Genomic DNA, 21,409 nt, shown 5'->3' with positions numbered 1-21,409 from the left:
GCAGGGAGAGGATGGAACTTGGGGCAGCCTGGAGAGTAACCATGTTATGAGTCAGGACCTCCAAGGTCCCACAAGAACAAGGACACTGTCTCCCGCTTCAGTGGTGTTCTATACTACCACCCTTAGTGTGTGATGGGGTAGAAGAGGACAGTTGTCTTCTCTCTTCAATCTGTCCTCATTCCCTCAGTGCCAGCCAGCCCATGAGGCTACCTCAAAATGCTTTGGGATTTCTTGAGCACCTATCTACAGCTCACTCAGAGGGAAACTGGCTGTCCCCATTATTCTATTTGTTGTCCTCCACCTCCAACCCAAAACCATCTCCAAACACATTCCCAGCTGGCTCTGGCAATGCCTCCAGACTCCATTGCCTAATCCCACTGTGCCCCCCACCCCCCAAAGCACTGCTGTGGAAGATGGTGGTGCCTCTAGATACCATATGACTTGCTCAAGTACCAACTTCCCTGGTAATCATCACTTGAGAATCACAAGTTAAAGAAGAACTTACATCAATGAGACAAGAGAAACCACTTCAAGGACTATTCCAGTCCTAAATTCAACCTCCAAACCCATGTCTATCATTATGCCTGGAGCAAAGTCAGCTCACTTGGCTTTCACCAGGCTCCAGGCTCCTGACAAACCAATTCAGTGCTAACCTCTGCCTGCTGGGGGTGCACTCACCAGCTATATGAGCCCCACTGGAATCCAGAGCCATTACCACAAGGAAAAAACTAAATGGGTACACGGATGGGTCTGGAAGCAGCATCTTGCAGAATCTAATTAACATCTGCATCTAGCTAGAGAGGGCCCTGGCTTGAAAAAGGTCAAGTTTCCTGAAGACTCTATTTGCCAATATAATTTAATTGTTAAGACTAACACCCTAACATTTAATTAGGGTGCCAGTGTGAAAAAATTAAAATCAGATTACGATTAAATGCTAATTAAACAGAAGATGGAATGTGGCTAAGATCTCACAGCCCTGATAATTTGCATATCTTATTAGCAAGCAGCAAGACAGCTAATATAAGAGCACACACTCAGGCGCTGAGTGCTTTTGGGGCTCCTTTCAGCAGCACCTCTTCAGGAATGGAAGGCTTACTCCAGGGAGGCCTCTGGGGACCCTTGGAGGCCCAGAGGGCTAGAGCTGAATTATTTCCCCAACCCCCCCTCACCTCCACCCCCCACATAGGACCTAGAGTGAGCTGACCTCAAAGTGACTCAAATTCAGAGAGACAAGCCTGGTTCTAACAAAGTTCCAAATTTTTAAGTTCTTGTTTTTGGTACCAGGGATGGAAACCTGGGGCACTGAACCACCCCTGAGCCACATTCTCAGCCCTTTTTATATTTTTTGTTTTGAGATAGGGTCTTGTCAAATTGCTTATTAGGGCCTCGCCAAGTCGCTGGGGCTGAATTTGAACTTGCAATCCTCCTGCCTCAGCCTGGGAATATAGCACTCAAGTGACTAGACATTACTGCCCCTTTCAGACAGGACTCATGGGAAAAAAACTAAATGGGTTTCCACAAGGAGGTCAGCTCTATGACTGTCAGCTATCAAGCAGAGACATGGCTGTGTGCCAGGTGACAGGCGGCTACTGGTAATTTTGACTCAGTAGTAGTTCCTAGACCAAATCTGAGAGGTAGGTATTTTGGACTTGAGAAACTTGGAGAGTTAACCTACTCAAGGTTTACCTGTTGAAAGTGGCAAAAGGCCAGGCCAACACAACTCTGGAGCCATGCTGTACTTCCTTCCCCAAGGCCTCCAGCCACACCACCCCCCAAGCTATAGTCCAAAACCCTAGAATCAACCTTCAGCCAAATCAGGTGGATTCCCTAAGGGGAATATGCAAATCTGATGGTGTCCTTTCTAAGTTCCAAGCCCTTCAGGGGCTCTCCATTATCTTCCCATAGCCCTCAGGCTGAAGTGCAAGTCTATAGTGGTCAAAGGCATCCAGCACTTACAATCTCCCAAGGGCTTTTTACATGGAAGTCTCCTTCTGAATCACTCCTCTCCCTCACTAAAGTGGGCCTGGCATGCTTCATCTTGAAGGTCTCCAGTTCAGCACATATTCACTCTGGGAAGCCCTGCCCAATATGAGGCTGGGTTCTGGATATTGTTGGAATTCTCACAGCACCTGTATTGGAAGCTTCTGGTTTCCCGCCATGACTTCCTTACTAAGAAATGAAAGTGGGGCTGGGGATGTGGCTCAAGTGGTAGTGCGCTTGCCTGGCATGCGTGCGGCCCGGGTTTGATCCTCAGCACCACATACAAACAAAGATGTGTCCGCCAAGTACTAAAAAAAAATAAATATTAAAAAATTCTCTCTCTCTCTCCCTCTCTCCCACTCTTTCAAAAAAAAAAAAAAAAAAAAGAAAGAAATGAAAGTATGGAAGTCTGGCTAGACCACAGTGCACATGGGGCCTGGCACATGCTAGGTGCGAACAAATGTTGAAAAACTGGAGATGATTCCATGGATCAGCCACCTCTTCCTTGGGTGCTGCCCCAGGCTATAGCTGGGCAGCTGGGTACTCTGTTACCTTCCGTAGTAGCCTCTGTACATTACCTGACCACAAATATGGTAGCCGGTTTCTAACCTAAACATCTTATTATTTTGATATGCCAGGGGTTAGGCTTGGAAAAGAATAACAACTCTGAATAATTTATGTAAACCGAGTAAAGAATACAATGGACACTGATGCACATATTGATGAATGGAATTCGTGCTGTGGCACGGAAGTTGGAAGCTGGAAAACAAGCAATTTTCTTAGAACGTGAATGTTTACTACTTTTCTGTCTTTTGGCAGAAATCAACAAATTGTCTTTAAAGGTCTGCTGCCTAGCAACCAAGTTCTGCTGAGCTACTTGGGAAATACTAATTGTAACTTCTTCAAACAGTATGGAGGATGTTTAAAGGGCACAAACTCTAATTTAATAACCAACTTGGGTGTCAGGGGTGCCAATGCAGCCATACAGGAGGCCAAAGACCCTGCTCTGTCCAGATGTAGGGATGTCGCCCCAGGAACACATCACGTGACCCTGCTCTGTGGTTACTTTTCCTGAGACTGAAGACCACAACCCCCACAAATCTACCTTTCTACACTTATTTCCCTAGCAAGAACTGAAAGCAGGTCACATAAAAATGATCAGTGCAGCTGGGCACAGTGGCGAACGCCTGTAATCCCAGCAGCTTGGGAGGCTGAGATAGGAGGACTGCAAATTTGAGGTCAGCCTCAGCCATTTATCAAGGCCCCAAGCAACTTACCAAGACCCTATCGCCAAATAGAAAGTAAAAAGGGCTGGGGATGTGGTCAAGTGTCCCAGTAGGAAAACAAACAACAACAACAAAACAAAAAAAAAAAAAAAAAAAAAAAAAGAAAGAAAGAAAGAAAGAAAGAAAAAAAGAAAGCCCAGTGGAGCTCAGTGGTGTCTGTGATCTCCTAAAGCAAACAACAGGCAACAGGCAACTTCCAATGTGCAGTGACACTCGGATGGCACAGGTGAAGTTTTAGAACATGATGGGTGGTTCTGTGGCTGCTATTTGAAAAATTCATCCTGGAACCTTAGTTTTTTGCTTCCTTTCCTCATGGGCTGAATTACTGTTTCAGAGTCCTTTGGACTAAGAGAAAGTTTGATTTTTTGGTAACAGGGATTGTATTGAACCCAGGGGCGCTTAACCATATCCCCACATCCCCAGCCCTTTTTATTTTTTATTTTGAGGCAGGGTCTAGCTAAGTTGCTTAGGGCTTCACTAAGTTGCTGAGGCTGACTCTGAACTCACGAACCTCCTGCCTCAGCCTCTTGAGTTGCTGGGATTATGGGCAGCACCACTGCACCTGGCAGGAAAGTTGGATTATTTGAGGAAAAGCTCTAGCATTTACCACAATTATGAGATAAAATTATCTTGGAATTATTTGTTTAATATCCATCTCCTTTGATAACCAAGCAGCAGAAAAATACACTGCATGTGTCCCGTGTCTCTATTGCCTCTACTGTGCCCGTTTGTGGTGCTGCGCTTGTGAGGCCTGGGGATATAGTTCAGTTGATAAAGTGCTTGCTTAGCAGGCACAAGGCCCTGCGTTCAATCTCCAGCACCACACACACACACACACAAATTGCTTGTGAGTTGGGCACAGTGACACATGCCTGTAATCTCAGCCACTCAGGAGGCTAAGGCAGAAGGATGGCAAGTTTGAGGACAACCTTGGCAACTTAGTGAGACCCTGCCTCAAAATAAAAAAGAAAAAGGGTTGGGGTCGTAGCTCAGTGGAAGAGTGCCCCTGGGTTCAGTCCTCAATACAGCATAAAAAGAAAACAGAAATGCTTACGGAATGAGTAAAGGAATAAATGAGTCCCAGGAGTAGCCTGAACAATGGCTAAAGGTTACAATTTCCTGTTTCTGAGGGTGGAGGTAGGAAATTGGCCCTGAAGGAATCTTCCAGACAGAACTCAGAAACCAGGCCTAGTTACTGTCCAAAGCCAATGGAAATGACTTTGGCCGTGACTGCCTATCTTTGACCTGTCCACATCAGGAGGGGCAACCTTTCATCCCCTAAGAAATGTTTAAGGGTCTCCCTCAAATAGCCAACCTCATTTGAAATCGCAGTTGTTTCCTGAGCGCCCAACTTACCAGAAATTATAGCTAATAGTTAAGCCATGTCAAGTATTGGGCTGTTACCTAGACTAATTCACATCACCCCCATTTTACAGACATGAAGCCTGAGACTGAAGAGAGGTTAAACCACTTGTTTGAGGTTGCCGCTGTCTTTTAACCACAGCAGTACTTACTGCCTGCAAGCCAGCCAGAGAATTTATCTTTAAATAATCTTTTCGGGGCTGGAACCTGATAAAGGGTATCTCAGCCAAGAGTAAACCTACACTTAAAATTAGGTATGAAATACCAGAGGAAGGTTCTGGGAATAGCCACCTTTTGTCTAGTCATGTTTCAAGCTACCACTAGGCTAAGTCAGTCAGATGCATTTTAAAAAAAAAAGAAAAAAGAAAAAAAAGAAAAAAACACCCCACTCAACATCTCATTCTCTTATTTTCATGAGGATAACAGCACTTCCTGCTCTTAAAGAGAATTTATTACGCACATTTCTTTTGCAAGACAAGTCCCAGAGGCCAGGAGGCCTTTCCAGCTGGCGGGAGCAAACAATGTTCCCGACTACACTAGAAGTGGATTCTGCTCCCCCACTCCAGAGTTGAAACTCAGAAAGCAAGTGCTTGGCCCAGCAGAAAGAGCTGCCTATCCCCCAAGGTCAGGGTCACAAAGGAGCAGCAGCTGGTGGACTAAAATGTGACTCAAAGCTACAGGGGCTTTTGGGGAATTCTCTGGTTTTCTATCTCAAGTCTGTGGACATTCTGCATATCACTACAACAAGGGCCATCCGTGCTTTAATACAAACATCTGGGTAACACCTCTGTTCCTCTAAGAATGCTTCTTATTTATTCCTGTGCTTCTGAGCCCCAAGACAATCTGGCCACCCCCACCTTCACCCCTCTCCTGGGGTAAGTCTTATCTTTAAAAGAATGAGTCAAGCCATGAGACCAACATATTTTGGAGGGATGTTCTTATATAGGATCTTTGGAGGACATAGGTCTCGGGGACACCCCTTTAGTGGTAGCAGAGGCTGTTTCACCTCTCTTCCAGTCCCTGTCCCTCAGGACAAGGAGCTGGGCGTTGGAGAAGGGCCACTGTGGAACAGGTAAAGATCCCACTGGTTCCCTCCTCCAGGGACATACTCATTTGTCACCAGAGCCTACAAAAGAGCTGACAGTTGGACCCCAAGCCTTACTTCACCTTATACCTCCAACCCCTGGCCCACTCACCTCTGGGACCTCCCCTGCTCCCAGGCTCCATGGGTCCCAGAAAAGACAGTCATATCAGCACATCAGAAATTCCATGACAGGACAGGTTTGTTAGACTCCTAGATCTACAAACACCAATCCTCAGGCTAGAGACCAACAGTCACTTGACAAGGGTCACAGTGTTCCCCAGTGGCCAAGCAGGAGCCTTTTGGCAAAGCCAGCTGCACCACCTCTAACGGACACTTTCCTGTACAGCACCTGCATCCTGCCAGCAGCCAGAGGACAAGCTCCCCAGGGACAGGAGCTGTGCTTTCTGTCTCTGGCACAGGGCTGTGCACTAAGCTAGGTCTCTTAGGCACTCCGGAGCTTGCTGATCTTAGCATCGGCAGTTCCCAGTTCCATGTCTCTGCCCACCAGATGACTTTCTGGGGACACTGGTTTCCTGAACACACAGTTTTCTACCTCAGGAGGGGAAATCCCCACTGTCTGGCTTGCCCTTCTGCCTGCTTCTCCGCCCAAGGCCTGGGGAAGACATAAACCGCAGGGCTGGCCTCCAGGTCTCTTCAAGAACTGTCCTTCACAGTCCTGGCTCGCCTCAGGCAGGGCAGAAACCAGTCAATCCCCCTAGCACCTGTGGAAAGAAAGGGGGAGGGGGGGCTTTCAGCCCCTGCCCCCAGAAGCTTCTTGGAAAGAAGCCAGGAACTCCTGTCTTAGGCAAATGAGGGGAAAGTTTAAGATTGGAGTGCTCAATGTGGCTCACAGCAGGGTTTTTTTTTAAACAAAAGCATGGGTACCTGGGGCCCCACCCCAGACTATTTAAATTAGAATTACCTAGGCAAAAAGTGGAAGGAGGTCTGGTTTTAGTGTTTATGTATGATATGTCAAAATCATTGTATTGTCTTGAGCAACTAATAAAAAAAAAAGACTTTTGTATATATTGAGAATTAATGTAAAAACAAAAAAAGAATAATATGCAATTCCTTGAGATGCTGCATCCCACAAAGGATTAGGCACCAACAATGACTACCTTATTTGGTGAGACAGGCGTGGCCAGAAACCCAAGGTTTTAGCAGAATTTACACAATAAAACCAGCCCCTAGGCCAGGTCAATCCCTTTCCCTCCTTCAGGATTTAAGGGCCAAGCGCCAAGGTCCAGATCTCTGTTAACGACGGGATTCCACAGACAGGCAAAGCAGAGCAAGCTGCAGGCTGAACCTTCTAGTTCAGCACACACACACCCTTTTTTTTCAAAGCACAAGAGGGTCCTGGGGCAGACTTCAGACTTTGTGAGCTTCCACCAATAATCCTAACCCAACTTCTCAGGTAGAGCAGGGTCCTTTCATTCAGGCATCCTTACTAAGGTCTGCATTCCCCTTTCCTTCCGGCTGAGGGAGAGGCCACCCATTGGGTAAGGGCCAGATGGGAAGCTGGGCCTCAAGGCCTCAGCCCTGTCCAGGGTCCTGACTCCTGGTCAGCACTTTCTTCAGTCCTGGGGCACCTTGCTGGGTGTTAGGAGGACCTGTACCCTTGGTGGTGGTGGTGGGAGCAATGGAAAGGGCAGCCTCTGATATCATCACAGACCACCCTGTCTCATCTAAACCCAATCTCAGCCACTTCCCAGCAGCTGAGTTTACTATGTACCCACAGCTAGTGCAATACTAAGACTGGAGTCCTCAAATCCCCCCACCATTGTCCAGATTTAAGAGACTTCCACAGCTCTGCAACCAGTTTCTATACCACACTTGTGGCTCTGCAAGTGTTCCCAATAGGAACTTAAGCCTAACTGTGAGCACACAGTGTGACCAGCTTGACAGCTGCCCCGTAGGCATTGGGCAGTTGGGGCTCCCAAAACACCCTGCAGGCTGGGCAGACCATAGAGGCCTTCCCCTTGTGGTCCATTAAGAGAAAGAAGCAGCCCAGTGAGCAGATTTAGTGCAAATACTCTGCAGCCAAGTCCTGCTTTCCTCTCTGCCTTCTCATGAGCCAAATAATCTGGAAGCTTTCATTGATGGTTCCTTCTCTGTCTTGCAGAATTTATGCTGGGCACAACTCAACCTTCTCACTTAGAGACAAGGAAAACCTCAAAGGCTGCTCTCCAGCCTTCTGTGGGGAGGGAAAGCTTGTCCTTGGCCATAGTTCAAGGCCAGGAGGACTCCTCAGCCCTCCAGGAGCCTGGGGCTTGAAAGGGGGAGGTACATCCCAGCAGAAATCCGTGCCACCTACAGAGGCTCCTGGTCTGGGACGTGGGCCTACGTGTAGCCAGTCCCTAGCCGGGCCCTTATCATGGTTCTACTCTATTTTTAGATACAAAGATTCTAGACTGGAAAACCCAAGAGGCAGGGGAATTTTCTGCCCCATGCAAATTGTTCTTTATTCTCAGCCTTCAGTAACACCTGTTTCCTCCCAGCCATGCCTGATCCTGGTGTAGGTGGCAGGCCTGCCACAGGGAGGCAGCTCCTCCACCCACCAGTGCCTGGAGAGGGCGGGGCAGGGGAGGAGACTGGCTGGAGCTTATACCGGAATCAAGGGAATGAGCCCGCCCCAGGGGTCCCCCACCCCACTTCAACCAGGGCTATTAAGAACAGTAACTAAGAGGATTCTCAGAAAAGCAGGTTCTCCAGTCCAAACGGGCATGCCTCCCTGAATCAAGAAGGCACACAGAGATGGCCACTATTTTACTAATTCTTCCTTAGCAACTGGGGAGCCACAGTGGATCTTGAAACTTGGGGGGAGATCTCCTACAACCCCAGGAGGCAGGACCCTCCCAAGGCCCCACCTGCCTTTGGCTCCCCTGGCTGCACGTAAGCACATTCCAATCTCCCATCCTGCATAAACCCCAGAACTTTCCCCCTCCTAAACAGCATTCCCAGAGATATCTCCATCCATCTTCACCCCAACACCCACAGGGCCATGGAAGGCCACCAGATTGGGGTGGCTGGGGAAAAGGTTTCAAAGTATTCGGACCCCACTGCCCAAGGGAAGAACCCTAGGGTAGGGCAGTTCCCGGAGGTGGAGTCCTTTTTCAAAGGGAAGCCTCTGTGGGAGACCCCCCAGGGGCTGGCTGAAGGCGGTGGCGCCTGAATTGCCCTGTAGTGGGGGAAAGGAGAGGAGAAAGGATGACTTGGAAAGACACCTTCCCCCACACCAAAGGGCACAGTGACAGAACTCTGGGCCTTCTCACCCTTAGTACTGTTAGCTCTGAAGTCTTCAAGTCTCCTCCCTGTGACCAGGGGAATCTTATTTTCCTTTATCTAAAATAGAATTCTCTGGAATCCAGCCCAGGCAACTTAGAGGGACCCTGTCTCAAAATAAACTAAAAGGTCTAAGGATGTAGCTCAGTGAGTAGAGCGTCCTGGTTCCAATTCCCACAAACCCCCACAAAAAGGTAGTGTCCACACCCCCAGTCTCCTCTACAGACTGCAGAACAGTGCCAGGTTTGAAATGCCCACTGCTGAATGCTCTTGCGGCCCCATGTGTGCTAAAGGCCTCTTCTGTACCCAGTGGCAATGACAGTTACCTCCTAAGGAGCAGTAAGAGCCCACGTGACTTTTCTGGAGCCACAGGAACAGGTGCTGATATCCATTTTTTTTTTTTTTTTTAATCCCCAATGCTCTTCTCCTCTGCTCCAGAAGCCAAATACCTCAACTTTCTGTGGGAAACTTCCCAGGTCAGAGCAAGGAAGGCAAGTGCAGGTGCATGTGAAACGATCCTAGGTAGATGGCTCCACACCAGCAAATTCTATGTCCCTTGGCTTGACCTCCGAAATGTCCCAAATCCTCTTGCTTTTTACTCCACTGCCACAACCCAGCTCTAAGCCACCCGTATTCCTTTTTCTCCTGAACAACTGCAAATGGTTTCCTTTCACAGCAGCCACTGGGACCTTTTATTAAAACATCAGGCTATGTTATAATCCTGTTTATGATCCTTGAAAGGCTTCCCTCTCAGATCAACAGGAACAGCTTTACAACAACCTAGGAGGCGTAGGCAAACTGGCCCCCTCATTCATTCCACCCAGTCACACTGGCCTCCCTTTGCAGAATGCTCAGGGCCCTGTGCCAGGAATGCCCCCCTCCCCTCCCGGCCACATAGGCATGGCTCAGGCAGGGTTCACTCTCTCACTCCCCACAGGTCTCCTCTCCAGTCACCTCCCCACCTCAGCTTCACCTTTCTCTGGGAAGCTTGCCACAACCCACCTCTGAGGGCTTCTTTTCGTTTTGCCGGGGCCAGCCCGACTTGGTGCTGCTGGGTAGTTTGGAGCATCTTGATGCTGATGTAGATGTAGCGTGACCTGTAGAGAAAGAATAGCCCATGAGAGAGACCAGCCCTGGAGGGCCAGGAACACCACCTGCCTGACAGGAAGCCCACAAGGAAAGCTCTGGGTTAAATTATCAGAGGGGGACCTCTGTCCCTGCTCTGGGCCTCAGCCTTTCCACTGTTGAATGGGGACATAAGCCCTCCACCAGTCACCTCCCATAAGGGGCTCTGTGCTAGCTTACCCTGTGACCCCAGACAAGCCCCTGCCTCTTTGGGACAGTGCTTCCTCCTCAGTCAAGGAGTGTTGGAACAAGCCTTTTGTGCTCTCTCTGGCTGGTTAGGAACATGATGCTACTCTGGGAAGATGCCCAGGTATCTTCGGAGTAGGGCAGGGCAGCAGGAAGCAGTGATCCTCTGAAGTGGTCAGACCCAGAGACCATGAGGCTCGATACCTGATACAGCCTCTTAATAGCTTATCTCCATGGGCAAATGATTTGGTCCCCAGGATGGCACTATTAGGACTATTAGATAGTGTCTCATGGGAAAGCCTTAGGTCACTGGGGCCAATCAATCTTGGACTGAAATCTCCCAAACTGTAAGCTAAATAAACCTTTCCTTCTAGAAGTTAATTATGTCAAGTACTTCTAATAGTGAGGTGAAGCTAACACAGGGGTCTGAGATGAACTGTCTTTCAGGGTTGACTGATTTGCCTTTGAAGTCTTAGCACAGTCCCTGGCACACAGTGATGAACATGGGACTCTAATTACTATTAGGGTCTAAGGTCCTTGCTAAACTATAGCACTGTGGTCTCCACCCCTGTGAGTCAGAAGAGCAACAAGAGGGGCCACAGAGAAACTCGATGCTTTGGTTGAACAGAAACAGCCAACCACAGTGGGCACAGGAGCTGGTGGGGAAGCATTTAAGACCAGGCCTGGCCAACCCTGGTGCAGCTACGGGGCTCAGCTGTCCAGATGCCTGCCCTTGCAGGTGCCTGGCCCTCTCAAAGGGTTCCTCTGCCTACACCAAAGGTAGAAGCAGAGGACATGGTTCTTGGTTCTACTGAGCCAGGCCACAGTAGTGTGTTGCAGCCACAGAAGGGCAGATGCTGTAATCTGCTGCGTAGGGGGATGGGCCAGCTTGAAACAAGGGTCAAGCCCAAAGGACAGTGAATGAGACCCTGCACACTGGAAAGGGACTGGAACCTGAATGACCATCCTAGTGCATCTATCCTTGGGCTCTTGGGGGATGTGGAGCTTTGGGAACTAGGAGGGGCCTCGAAGATCCCATTAATCTATTTGCTAACCACAAAGGTTTGCATGAGAAATCAGGTCTAGAGGCAAAGAGCATCAGGCCTGGCCGCCCTGCCAGCATGGCCTCTTTCTTAGTCTTGGCCTCCACCAAGGTGACAGCTGCTAGGTGGGATCTTCTTGTGAGTATATCCCTCCAACCCATGGGGTAGATGGAACTCCTTACTCCAGGGGGCAGGGCCTGGCTTCCTGGGTTATCTGAGAGGAGCAGCCCATAACCTCAGACTGGAGAACGGCTCTCCCCTGGCATGAACCTCCTTCCCTTCTCTGCTCCAAACTTCAGAGAAGGCTCCTTAAACCCCATTATCTCCTTCACAACATCACTGCCCCACCAAGACACCCAAATGACACCCATCCTGAGCATAAGCCTGCAATTCTACTGCCAAGATCCCATGAAAGTTGGGTTTTCATTAATTTCTTTAGCCAATATTTACTAAGCACCTACTATATGCCAGAATTAGAATCTGGGGAGTTAGAACTGGGGATACAGCACCGAGCAAGAAACAGGCCCTTTTATCTCTGGTTAGAAAATGATACTTATCTGATAATTATAATGAGGAGTGACAGGTTTTCTATCTGTGAGGTAGGGACTTCCTAAAAGGGCTCTGATTCCACAGCAAGGGCAAAGCGAGGAACTTTTTCTTCTAGCAGTCAGAAGTAGCAAATGCAAAGACCTCAAAGGGAGTTGATCTGCTCCAACCACAGCAAAACAAGTGAAGGTAAGACCTGAGGTGGAGGCGGGTAGCATGAAGGAGACAGGGGGCCCTGGGGGCCACAGTAAGGTGCAGGGACTATCTCAGGAGCAAAGGGATCTGACTTGATTTATGCTTTCATCAACATGCCCTGGATTGCGCTGAGACCACGAGGTAGACTCCTTCCACCCGGGCCTGTGGGCCTGATCATCATTCAAATTCTTCCCCTATAGGAGTTGTGAAATGGAAGGCCTTACTGTCACTAGTGTCCGAGTTGTCGCTGCTGATGGAGTATTTTCGCCTCTTCTCTTCCATCTGCAACAAAAGAAAGTCAGATCCATTATATTCACGCAAGGTTTGGAAAATCCTCAACCTTTTAGTTAACCACCCCATTCTCTACCTCCCGACACTCCCTTCCATGCAGAAGAAGGAGAATGAGGCTCAGCCCTTCCTAGTGTTCTTCTCAGCCAGCCTCAATCTATCCCTACCCATCTGTAAAGGCCCAGCAGCTGGGACGATCAGAAGTCTGGCCAAAGAGGACAGAGGGAGAACTAAAAGGGTCAGCAGCTCCAAACTGAACAGTGACCATAACCTGTCCAGTCCCAGCATCCACTCAATGAAACTCAGGCCCATCAGAAAACCCACGCACACCACAGAGGCCTCCTGAGTGTCCCCGACAATCCCACAGCGGGTGAGGAGATAGAGGAGAGGAAGCAAGACTGATTCTTTCATGAACACCAGCTATCTAAGCAAGGCACAAGCCAGCACTGAGGGCACAATTCTGAGAGTGGCAGCCAGCAGGATGCGGAAACAGGATGGGGGTAGGACCCTGAGATACAGACCAACCGTGACTGGCCCTGGGGGAGACTGCCCAACTCTCCTATCCCTCACTGTCCTCCCCAGATACAGACTTACTTTATCATAATAGGAATACCTAACTTCAAGATACCAAGGGCAGCTCTTGCACACAGGCCTCAGGGTTGCCCTTATCTACAAAATCTTGTGCTCTTGACAATCTACTGAGCTTTAGAGTTCCTAGCTCTGTTTACAGGCAAGGCTCAGTGTCTTGCCTGCTGGTAACTGGCTGAACTGAGATTTGAATGCAGGTCTGATCCCGGAGCCACGTGAGCTATCCATGTGCAAAACATCAATTCTGCTTGTTGGAAACCTTTTCTCATCCACTTCTTCCTCTTAATCCCGCAGAGCCCTGGGTGGCTTGATAACCTGCTCAGGGTGTCATTAATGCTCTGCGGCCCAAGTCTTCACATGAAGCGCAGGATCCAGCTTCACGTTCCACCCTGCCATATTCCTGTTAGTTATAAATGGCCTCATTGCTCACAGCCAAAGACAGGGAGGGAGTCTTTGTTTTCAGGAAGCATGGCCTGTGGCCCAGCCTATCTGTAAGCCAATTAGCCTCTTTACCCCTTCCTGGGGACCTATCTGTGACGGATGACCCATTGCCCTAACCCTAGTGATCCTACTAAGCCCAGGGGTGCCCCCTTCTTACTGCAGTCCTACAAAGACAGGGACCATTTACTTAGTAGGCAACTACCCAGATCTCTGTACCAGGATGACCCTTTTCCCTCGTACATGACCTTAGCTAGGAGCTTCTCTCCACCTCTGTGGAGAGAAGTGTCCCTCAATAGAATGGCAGGAAGGCTCAAATTGCTACTTGCTGCTCAGCTCCAAAGGTGCAAAGTGCTCTCCAGAAGGTGAGGGACCAGGGATAGCTGGTAGTGCAAGCAGCAGGGATGTAGGAGGTAGCAATGACAAGGCCGCTAAGCACTTCTTGGGGCAGGAGAGGATACTGGTGGGACCTCGCTGAGCACTCCAAAGAGCCCTTAATTGCAGGTGAATACGATGACTGTCTTGCTTTTACAGATGAGGAAACAGAAGCACAGAGATGGGGTGACTTGGTCAAGAAGACAGTGCTTGTATTTGACACAGGAGACCAAGCTATTGTGACCTTCAGACTTCTTCGCCTCTGTGCAGCAGAGAGCAAGCAGCCAAGCAACCAGAGCTGCGACCCTCCATGTCCTCCAGGGTCTGTGTCAAGAGTGTAAAGGTGACTTTGATAGAACCCAGATGCTAGCCCACATCTTATCCAGCCAGGCCCAGCCCTGCCACTGGTGGGGTAGAAGAGGGAAAGGTGCTATAAATGCATCCACCTGTATCCTCCTGCAATCCTGTGCAGGAATTCCATTTCTTTTGTTTTTAGCAAAGAGAGTAGTACCTCCAAACCAGGGGCTCCTACAGCATTAAAAAAAGCCGAAGCTGTGGGGGTTCAAGGTATTGCTCAATGGTATAGCCTATGCTTAGCATGTGTTAAGACCCTGGGCTCCATCCCTAGGCCCATGGTGTGGGGAGCAGGAACTGTGGATTCAGGGGTGCTGAATTCAAATTCTAGCCCTATCACTCCTCAGGCCAGGAACTTTGGCAAAGACATAATTTCTAGGAAGTAAACTGGATCTAGATTTTCACAAAGATCTCCTGAATTTAAAATGTTGGCAACATTTTAAATTTTTAAAACACTTTGAGAGGGCCAAACTAAACACATTCATGGGCCAGAATCAGTTAGCGAGGCAAAATGAGAGCAAAGTACAGCCCTTGGTACAGTGAGGCTGGAGCTCCATGCAGATGCTAGATATTAATACCATGGTAGCCTTAGACTAGGGTAGAGAATCCTGCCAGTGACCACCTGGGACCCCCTTGAACAGAAAGAGCAATGACACTATATATTATGAAGGGGCCCCCGGCAGACTTCTCTGATTGCCCACACCTGTCTCACAATGCTATGTCCTACTGCCCAAGGACCAACAGGCAGGTAGACTCACACCTCATCTAAGCCACCTCCCCATCTAACCTGTCCTTCATAAGAACATCCGAAGAGCAACTAGGGATTATTCTCCTGGTCGGGGCTGCCCCACTGGAGGCAGTTATTAGGGAACAGATTTTGTGGTAGCTTAATTGGAATAATAACTAGGCTTTCAGAGTTCCCTGTTTTGTGAGTAGAGCTTCTTTCCTTTGAACTAATTCCATGCCAAAGGCCTCCCTGCCTCAAGTGAGACTCCAGTCACAGTGCCTACCAAAGCCTCAAATGAGTCCTGGCCCCTGCGAGCCAGCCCCACAAATCACCGTCTCCTTTATCTCAACAAAAGGGGCCGAGAGGACTCCATTTCCAAAGCTCAAACCTGAAGATGCAAAAGCAAGTAAGATGTGGAAGTGCCTTCACCTTGGCCTTTGGTTTTCTCTTTCTATTGGTCCCTCCAGCCTCTCCCAAGAGCAAAGTCTACTCTGGGAGATGACCTCAATATCACAAGGCACTTACTTTTTAGGGGCAAAACATAAACCTAATCTATAAAGGACAGTCTAGAAAAGAAGCATCTCCTTTCCCTGCCATTCACAACTCCTACAGTATCCCCCAAAGTGACACAGGCTGGAAGCTGTCCTTCAGGACTGTGTATGCCCTAGCTCACCTTCAAAGGGGCCCGGTCTCTCTGTGCATCTTCCACCCCACAGCCAAACCCTGGCAGGAACCATGGGCTCGCCCCCAGAATACACTTTTTCCCACCTCTATTATTACCACTCTCATCTAAACCCATCTGGAGTCTTGCCTGGACCTCTTGCTCATCCCCTAGCTTTCTCCACTGTCCCCCCATAATCCAGGACTCCATACAGCAGCCAGAGTGATCTTTAAAAAGCATAAATCAGATCACAGCATGCCCCTACTGAAAATCTTTCAAAGGCTTCCTCCTGATCAAAGGACCATTTGCAAGCTCCTGACCACAAAAGCCTACACAATCTGGCTCCTGCCCACTTTGACAAGTTCACACTGACCATGATCCCCTTCCTCACCACTTTATAGCCACATGGGCCTCTTTTCATTTCCTCGAACAAGCCAAAGATTCCAGGCTTCGAGACCTGGCACAAGCTGTACTCTCTGTCTGGAATGTTTCATATGGTCTACGCATGTCTGACTCTTTACTCTCCAGGTTTGGGTTTAAACATCACCTGTGTCACCCTATCTAAAGAACTTGACCATGTAGTCACTCAAGGTCTCCAGGGCAACCATCACAGTTGTGTTGGCTGAGCTACTTGTTGGCTGTCCTCCTTGTGAGTGTGTAAGGAGCATGTCTGTCTAGATCCCTGCAGGAGCCCCAGCAACCCCATCACACGGCAACTAGTTCATAATAGGGAGTGGCTGAGTGTGCTCTTGTCCCCTTCGGAAGTGTCGGGACTACACAGCCCAGCTGGCCTGCCTGTGTCTTACAGGAACAAACACTCCAGCCCAAGATTCCGTCCTATTTTCACAGCCTGCCTTCCCTGTCTTGACCTCACACATTTTCCACGAGGCTTTATTTGGTTGGGCTCCTGGCTAATGATCAATGTCAACTCAGTAATAGAGCAGCAATTTGGTGGCAGATGTTTTCTTGGCAGCCCTGGCTATTGGTCTTAGTGGGGGCCTCAGGTCTGGCCTTGGAACACCACCGCCCAATGCCAGCCCCCTTTAAAGACTTCTCCGCAAATAAACTCAAATAAACACCCTGGGCCTCCATTAACGCCCTTCCAGCTGACCCTGGGAACAGTGGGCCTTTCAGGTCTGCTACTGCAGTCCTCCCTGGGCAGTTAAAACACCCCAATCTGGCCTCCGGCCTCTCCTCTCCAGGGGCCACCAGGCCTGCCCTGCCCGCCACCACACACAGCAGGATTTCGTCCTCCTCCTTAAAAAAGGGGGAAAGGGCTTTCAAGCAGGCAATTTACCATTCCAGACACAATCTTTCAAAGAGAAACAAAAACTCTCCCTGTCTGAGGCAGACCGCTAAGGCGTGTGTGTAATAAGATGCTAATACAATTTAATGATATTTCGGCTGGAAAACCTGTCCTCAGAGCCTCCTTGTGTCGGGAAGGCCAGACATTCAGAAAACAAGAGCTGCACACTTTTAAAACCGCTTGAAACGGGGGTCAGAGCCCCACTCTTTCCTATCTCTCATTAACTTTAATGCCTTCTAGGGGACAGTAAATTGCAGTTACAAAAATGATTTTGTGCACGCGGGGTAGAGAGCTGCTGCCTGCAATCCTCAACCCTGCTTCTTCAAGGCAAGGGAAGCTCAAACCTTCTAACACTATCGCTGCCCACCTGCAATACCAAGTGTCCTAGAGACCCAGCTTCCCTAAAATGTGCTGCCTACACCCAGCCTCCAAAAAATGAATGGGACTTTGCTTTTAGTACTTCCTCACCCTATTCACTTCAGAAAGGACAAAGCTCCATCCCTTTGCTCCAGGATCTGTTTGCCCAGTGGCATCTGCAGGATCCTTCCGACCTCCTCTTTAGAGAAAGGAGCTGGCTCTCTGGCCTAGCCTAAAGGTGAGAGAACAGGTCATAGCTGCATTGAGACCCTGCCCAGGTCATTGGTAATAACAATAAGAATGGCTAATGCTAATCAAGTGCTTACCACACGCCTAGCTTTAGACTTTTTTTCCCCCAGTGTTGGGGCCTTGCACATGCTACGCAAGCACTTTACCAGTTCTGGGCAGAGTCCTCCCCCACCCTCTTTTTTCTTTTTAGTACTGGGGAGTGAACCAGGAGTGCTTTGTCACTGAGCTATATCTCCAACGCTTTTTTTTTTGAGATAGGGTCTCACTAAATTGCTGAGGGTCATACTAAATGTCCAGGCTGGTCTCCTTGTGGCTCAGCCTTGGTAGTAGCTGAGTTGATGGGATTACAGGCCTGTGCATCTTAGTCTTTTTGAATGGGATCCTCAACTGTTTCAATCCCATTGGCAGATGAAGAAACTGAGGCCCAGAACCATTATCACAGCAGATGATCAGGCAGCCAGGGTTCAAATCTAGGTTGTGTAACTCCAGAGGGGATAATCCATCCCCAAAAGGCTAATGTGTATATATCGATCTCCAATTTGCAGAGTTTGGGTAGGGTTATTCTCTAGTACTGAGAGGAGGACGATCTAGAGCCCCCAGGACCAACCTCCCTGGGGTCCTAAGTTTTTAGTTGGGACCTGCAGTTGTAAGCTTTTGAGCCACATGGGTGAGGGGGCTAAGTGGGGGGACATGGTAAGGCAGGGGAATCCTCTCCTCAATTCTGACCTATTAAAAAAATTGTCAGGTTCCCAAGCAACCTACTGCAAGTAAGTCTCTGACCTGGGTAATGAGCATAAAGACAACCATCTCCCTGTTAACAGAAACAATGGTTATAACCAGAACACCCTGCCCACAACCTCAAAGATGTAGCAGTCAGTGTCAGAAGCCTAACTTCAAGACTCCAAAGTGCATGTGGGGCCTGAGAAGCAGCAATCCCTCCATCACCTGTCAATGAGAGCTAAGTGGATGGGATTTCCCACAGTCTCTTCCATGTATGTTACTGGCCATCTAACTAGGCAATTTAAGGAAAGGAAAAGCATGTTGGATAGGAAAACATTCTGGAAACATCTGCTTCATCCAGAGCCCAAACAACCCAGTCCTTAAACACTTCATCTCCAAAAGTGCTGGGAAGACCCTTGGTCAAACAGTTGCAAAACCAACATTCTCTGCTTGAGGTGAGGAGTTCCCTCTGAGAGGCATTTGCTGGGGAACTAAATGCTTTTCCACTCAAAACAACAGCCAGCAGCACTTGGGACAACTGAGAAGGCTCCAGATCAAACAAGCTTTCCTTTTTTTTCCCCCTACCATGCTAACTTTCTCAATAAATTATTCGCCCACTTCGGATCAAAGCCTGTTTTTGCAGCCTGTGACCTAAAAAGCAAATAGCATCGCTTAAACATGAAAGCCCTCCTCCCTGCCTGGGTCAGCTTTATTACTCATTCCTTCCCCCCTTACAGTTATTCTGTTGTTATTTTCCTCCTCTGCTTGGTAGATCTCCCTGCGAGTCCCAACCCGCCTGAAGAAGACAGGAGGGATAGTGCATTCGTTTGGGGCCCTAAGGTGAGAAAGGAAGTCAGGGTACCGGAGAACCCAGCACCCTGGGAACCCAGGAAACAGGGCCAGGCCCGGTTGGCAGATCTCTGCCTGGCCCTTTTGCCAAATGTCCTACTGGGAATTTTACCAGTGAAAAAGGGAGTCAGTGCCACTCTGGAAGGAGGGGCCAGTAGATCCTACCACCTCCCAAGGCCGGGGACTAGATTTGCAAACATAAAAGTTTAGGGATTATCCAGTTTATCTGGGCTCTTTCAATGAAGGGGCTCAGACCCTTCTAGATCCTTTGGCACTGCTCTGGATACAAACATGACCCCTCTTGATGACCCCCTACAAACTGCCTATGGATAAAACTTTGTGCCTTGGAACCGTAAAAGACCAGCCCGGGGGTGCTAGATGCAGGGGTGTGGTTTAGAAATCTGCAGAGACCAAGGATGCGGGTTGCAAACTGCCTTTGGCAAAAGAAAGCTGGCGCCCCTCCCCCTCCCCAGCCCCCAGCACGAGGTTGGCGGCCAAGCCCGTAAAAAAAAGTGCCCCGGCCCGGCGGCAGTGGCTAAGGGGATTAGAAGGGGGCTTGTGCGCGCCTCCAGCCCGCCCCTGGAGGCAGTACGCGGGACCGCAGGCTGGAGGCGCGCCGGCGTGATTCCGACCGCGGGAGCCTGGAGGAGGAGCCGGAGGTAGCTGCGGGGTGCTCCAGCCCAGGCGAAGGAAGGGCAAGAGGCGGTTCGGACCCGGGGCGGCGCCGGGAGGTGGGTGGGCTTGTAGCCCCTGGCGGGGGAGGGGTCTAGAAGACACAGGGAAGGGCACTAGAGACCCAGAGGTGGGGGTTGGGGAGGGAGAGCGGGGCAGCGGTGTGTAGTAGGGGACAGGGTTGGGGGGCTGGGCCTCTGGAAGCTAGAGTGAAGGCTTCCTGCCTGTCTCACAGACATCCTCATCCTCCGGCGGAACAGCTCCGAATGGCCAAGCTGACCCCCTCTCATCCCTTGGCCTGAGAAGGGGTGCCTCAAGACCCAGGGATGGGCGGGAAGGGACCACGGGGAGCCACAAGTCTGCACCCAGGCGGGGAGAAGGCGGGAGGGAGCCGCTCCGCAGGCGCAGGCGAGTGGGTGGGAAGGAGGGAGGGAGAGGGAGGAAGGAGGTGAGGCCGGGAAGATGCCACTGCCGGGGGCGGGGCGGGGCCCGGGATCCGGCGGAGGGACTGCAGCAGTGCTCGGTGGGGGCGGGGGCTGCAATGTCGCTCTTTTGGGGGTCAGGTGTGTGCATCCCAGCCAGGGTCGGCTGCCAGTCAGCACCTTCCCCATATCACCCAGGGCCTAAGGGCGGAGGCGGAGGGCAGGGGACTGCGGAGCTGTCCCTGGAGCGGGACGCGAACCGGCAGAGTTGGGAGAAGGTAAACAAGGGCCACGCCCCCTGCCGTCGCCCCGCGGGCGCGCACCCGCCGCTCCGGCCGCCGCCGGTACATTTCCACTCTCCCAGCACTTCTCCCCCGCCGGACTCCCGCGCAGCCCTGGGGGTGGGGGGGGCCTGTCCCCGACCCCAGCCCGAGCCCCAGGCGCCAAGGCTGCGCACCCTCCACACTCACCTGTAAAGGGTGTCCCCCGACCCTCCAAAAAAAAACTGTCTAATTTGTGCAGAGCCTCTGAGCCCAGGAGCCGAGCATGCTGCCCCCGCGTGCAGCGCCCGCGTGCACCCAGCCCGGAGAGGGGGCGCCGGGCGGAGGCGGTGGCCCCCGGAAGGTGTCTGGGACCGGACCGGCTGCACGTGAGCCCAGCGCCGGGTCATGTGCACCAGCTCAGCCCGGTTCGGCGGCTGGACGTGCTGCGTATCAACAAAATGAAACTCAGGACGACAGGAGGGCAGATAGCTCCAGGTTCTCCGAATCCCCAACCCCGGACGCTCGGCCTCTCCCCGCACCCCTCTCCCGCCGCAGCCCCTTCAACCGGCCGGAGCCCGCAGGGCAAGTTGCAACCTCCGCGCGCCCCCGCCCTCCCGCGCCCCCTCGCCGGCCCAGGGGCGCTTTGCCGCAGTCATTAATAAAGAAGGTCGCCAGGCTCACCCTTCCAAAAGTTGTTGTTGCATGCGCCCCTCTCAGCCTCCCCGCACCGTACTCTTTAAACGACTGACCAACATGCGCAATCTCTCTCCCCAGTGCTGTGCATCCCCCCCACCCCCCGCGCTGGCTTCCTAGAACAGGCAGCCAGCAAGAGAGAGAGGGAGCGAGCGAGCAAGAGAGAGAGCGAGGAGCGCTGGCAGATCTGTTGCAAAAACACAAAATAATGCCGTGGAGATGCGCAGGGCCCAGCCACCGGGGGCTGGATCTTACCTTGCTCCGCGGTGCCCTCCCGAGGGGCGCTGCCCTCCGCTACGCGCCGCGGCGGGGGCCGGCGCGGGAAGGATGCTCCCGAAACCAGGAGCTCCTGGGGCCG

General features: G+C 50.7%; 1 protein-coding gene and 1 long non-coding RNA gene across 6 annotated transcripts in view; one reads left to right on the top strand and one right to left on the bottom strand.

Moving 5' to 3' along the window:
• Jade2 (jade family PHD finger 2) overlaps positions 1–21,409 on the bottom strand; it is a 52,173-nt gene that overhangs the window by 29,243 nt on the left and 1,521 nt on the right. For 2 of the 5 annotated variants that reach the window (XM_076856491.2, XM_076856492.2), the window contains exons 2-3: positions 12,314–12,371; positions 9,997–10,091 (exon numbers count right to left, since the gene is read on the bottom strand). In XM_076856491.2, coding sequence (XP_076712606.2) covers positions 9,997–10,091; positions 12,314–12,371 — 153 coding nt within the window. Of the gene's footprint in view, positions 1–9,996; positions 10,092–12,313; positions 12,372–20,565; positions 20,686–21,039; positions 21,113–21,306; positions 21,395–21,409 lie in introns of those variants that run through there. The other 3 variants (XM_076856490.2, XM_076856494.2, XM_076856493.2) reach the window with 3 other exon arrangements.
• On the top strand, positions 20,239–21,038 carry LOC143399651 (uncharacterized). Its single transcript, XR_013091420.1, has 2 exons — positions 20,239–20,373; positions 20,618–21,038. It is a non-coding gene; the product is annotated as an uncharacterized LOC143399651 (long non-coding RNA).

The sequence above is a fragment of the Callospermophilus lateralis genome, chromosome 5, assembly GCF_048772815.1.
Source record: "Callospermophilus lateralis isolate mCalLat2 chromosome 5, mCalLat2.hap1, whole genome shotgun sequence".
Taxonomy (NCBI): Eukaryota; Metazoa; Chordata; class Mammalia; order Rodentia; family Sciuridae; genus Callospermophilus; species Callospermophilus lateralis.
The sequence above is the reverse complement of the archived record's forward strand: the minus strand, read 5'-3'. Positions and strand labels throughout refer to the sequence as shown.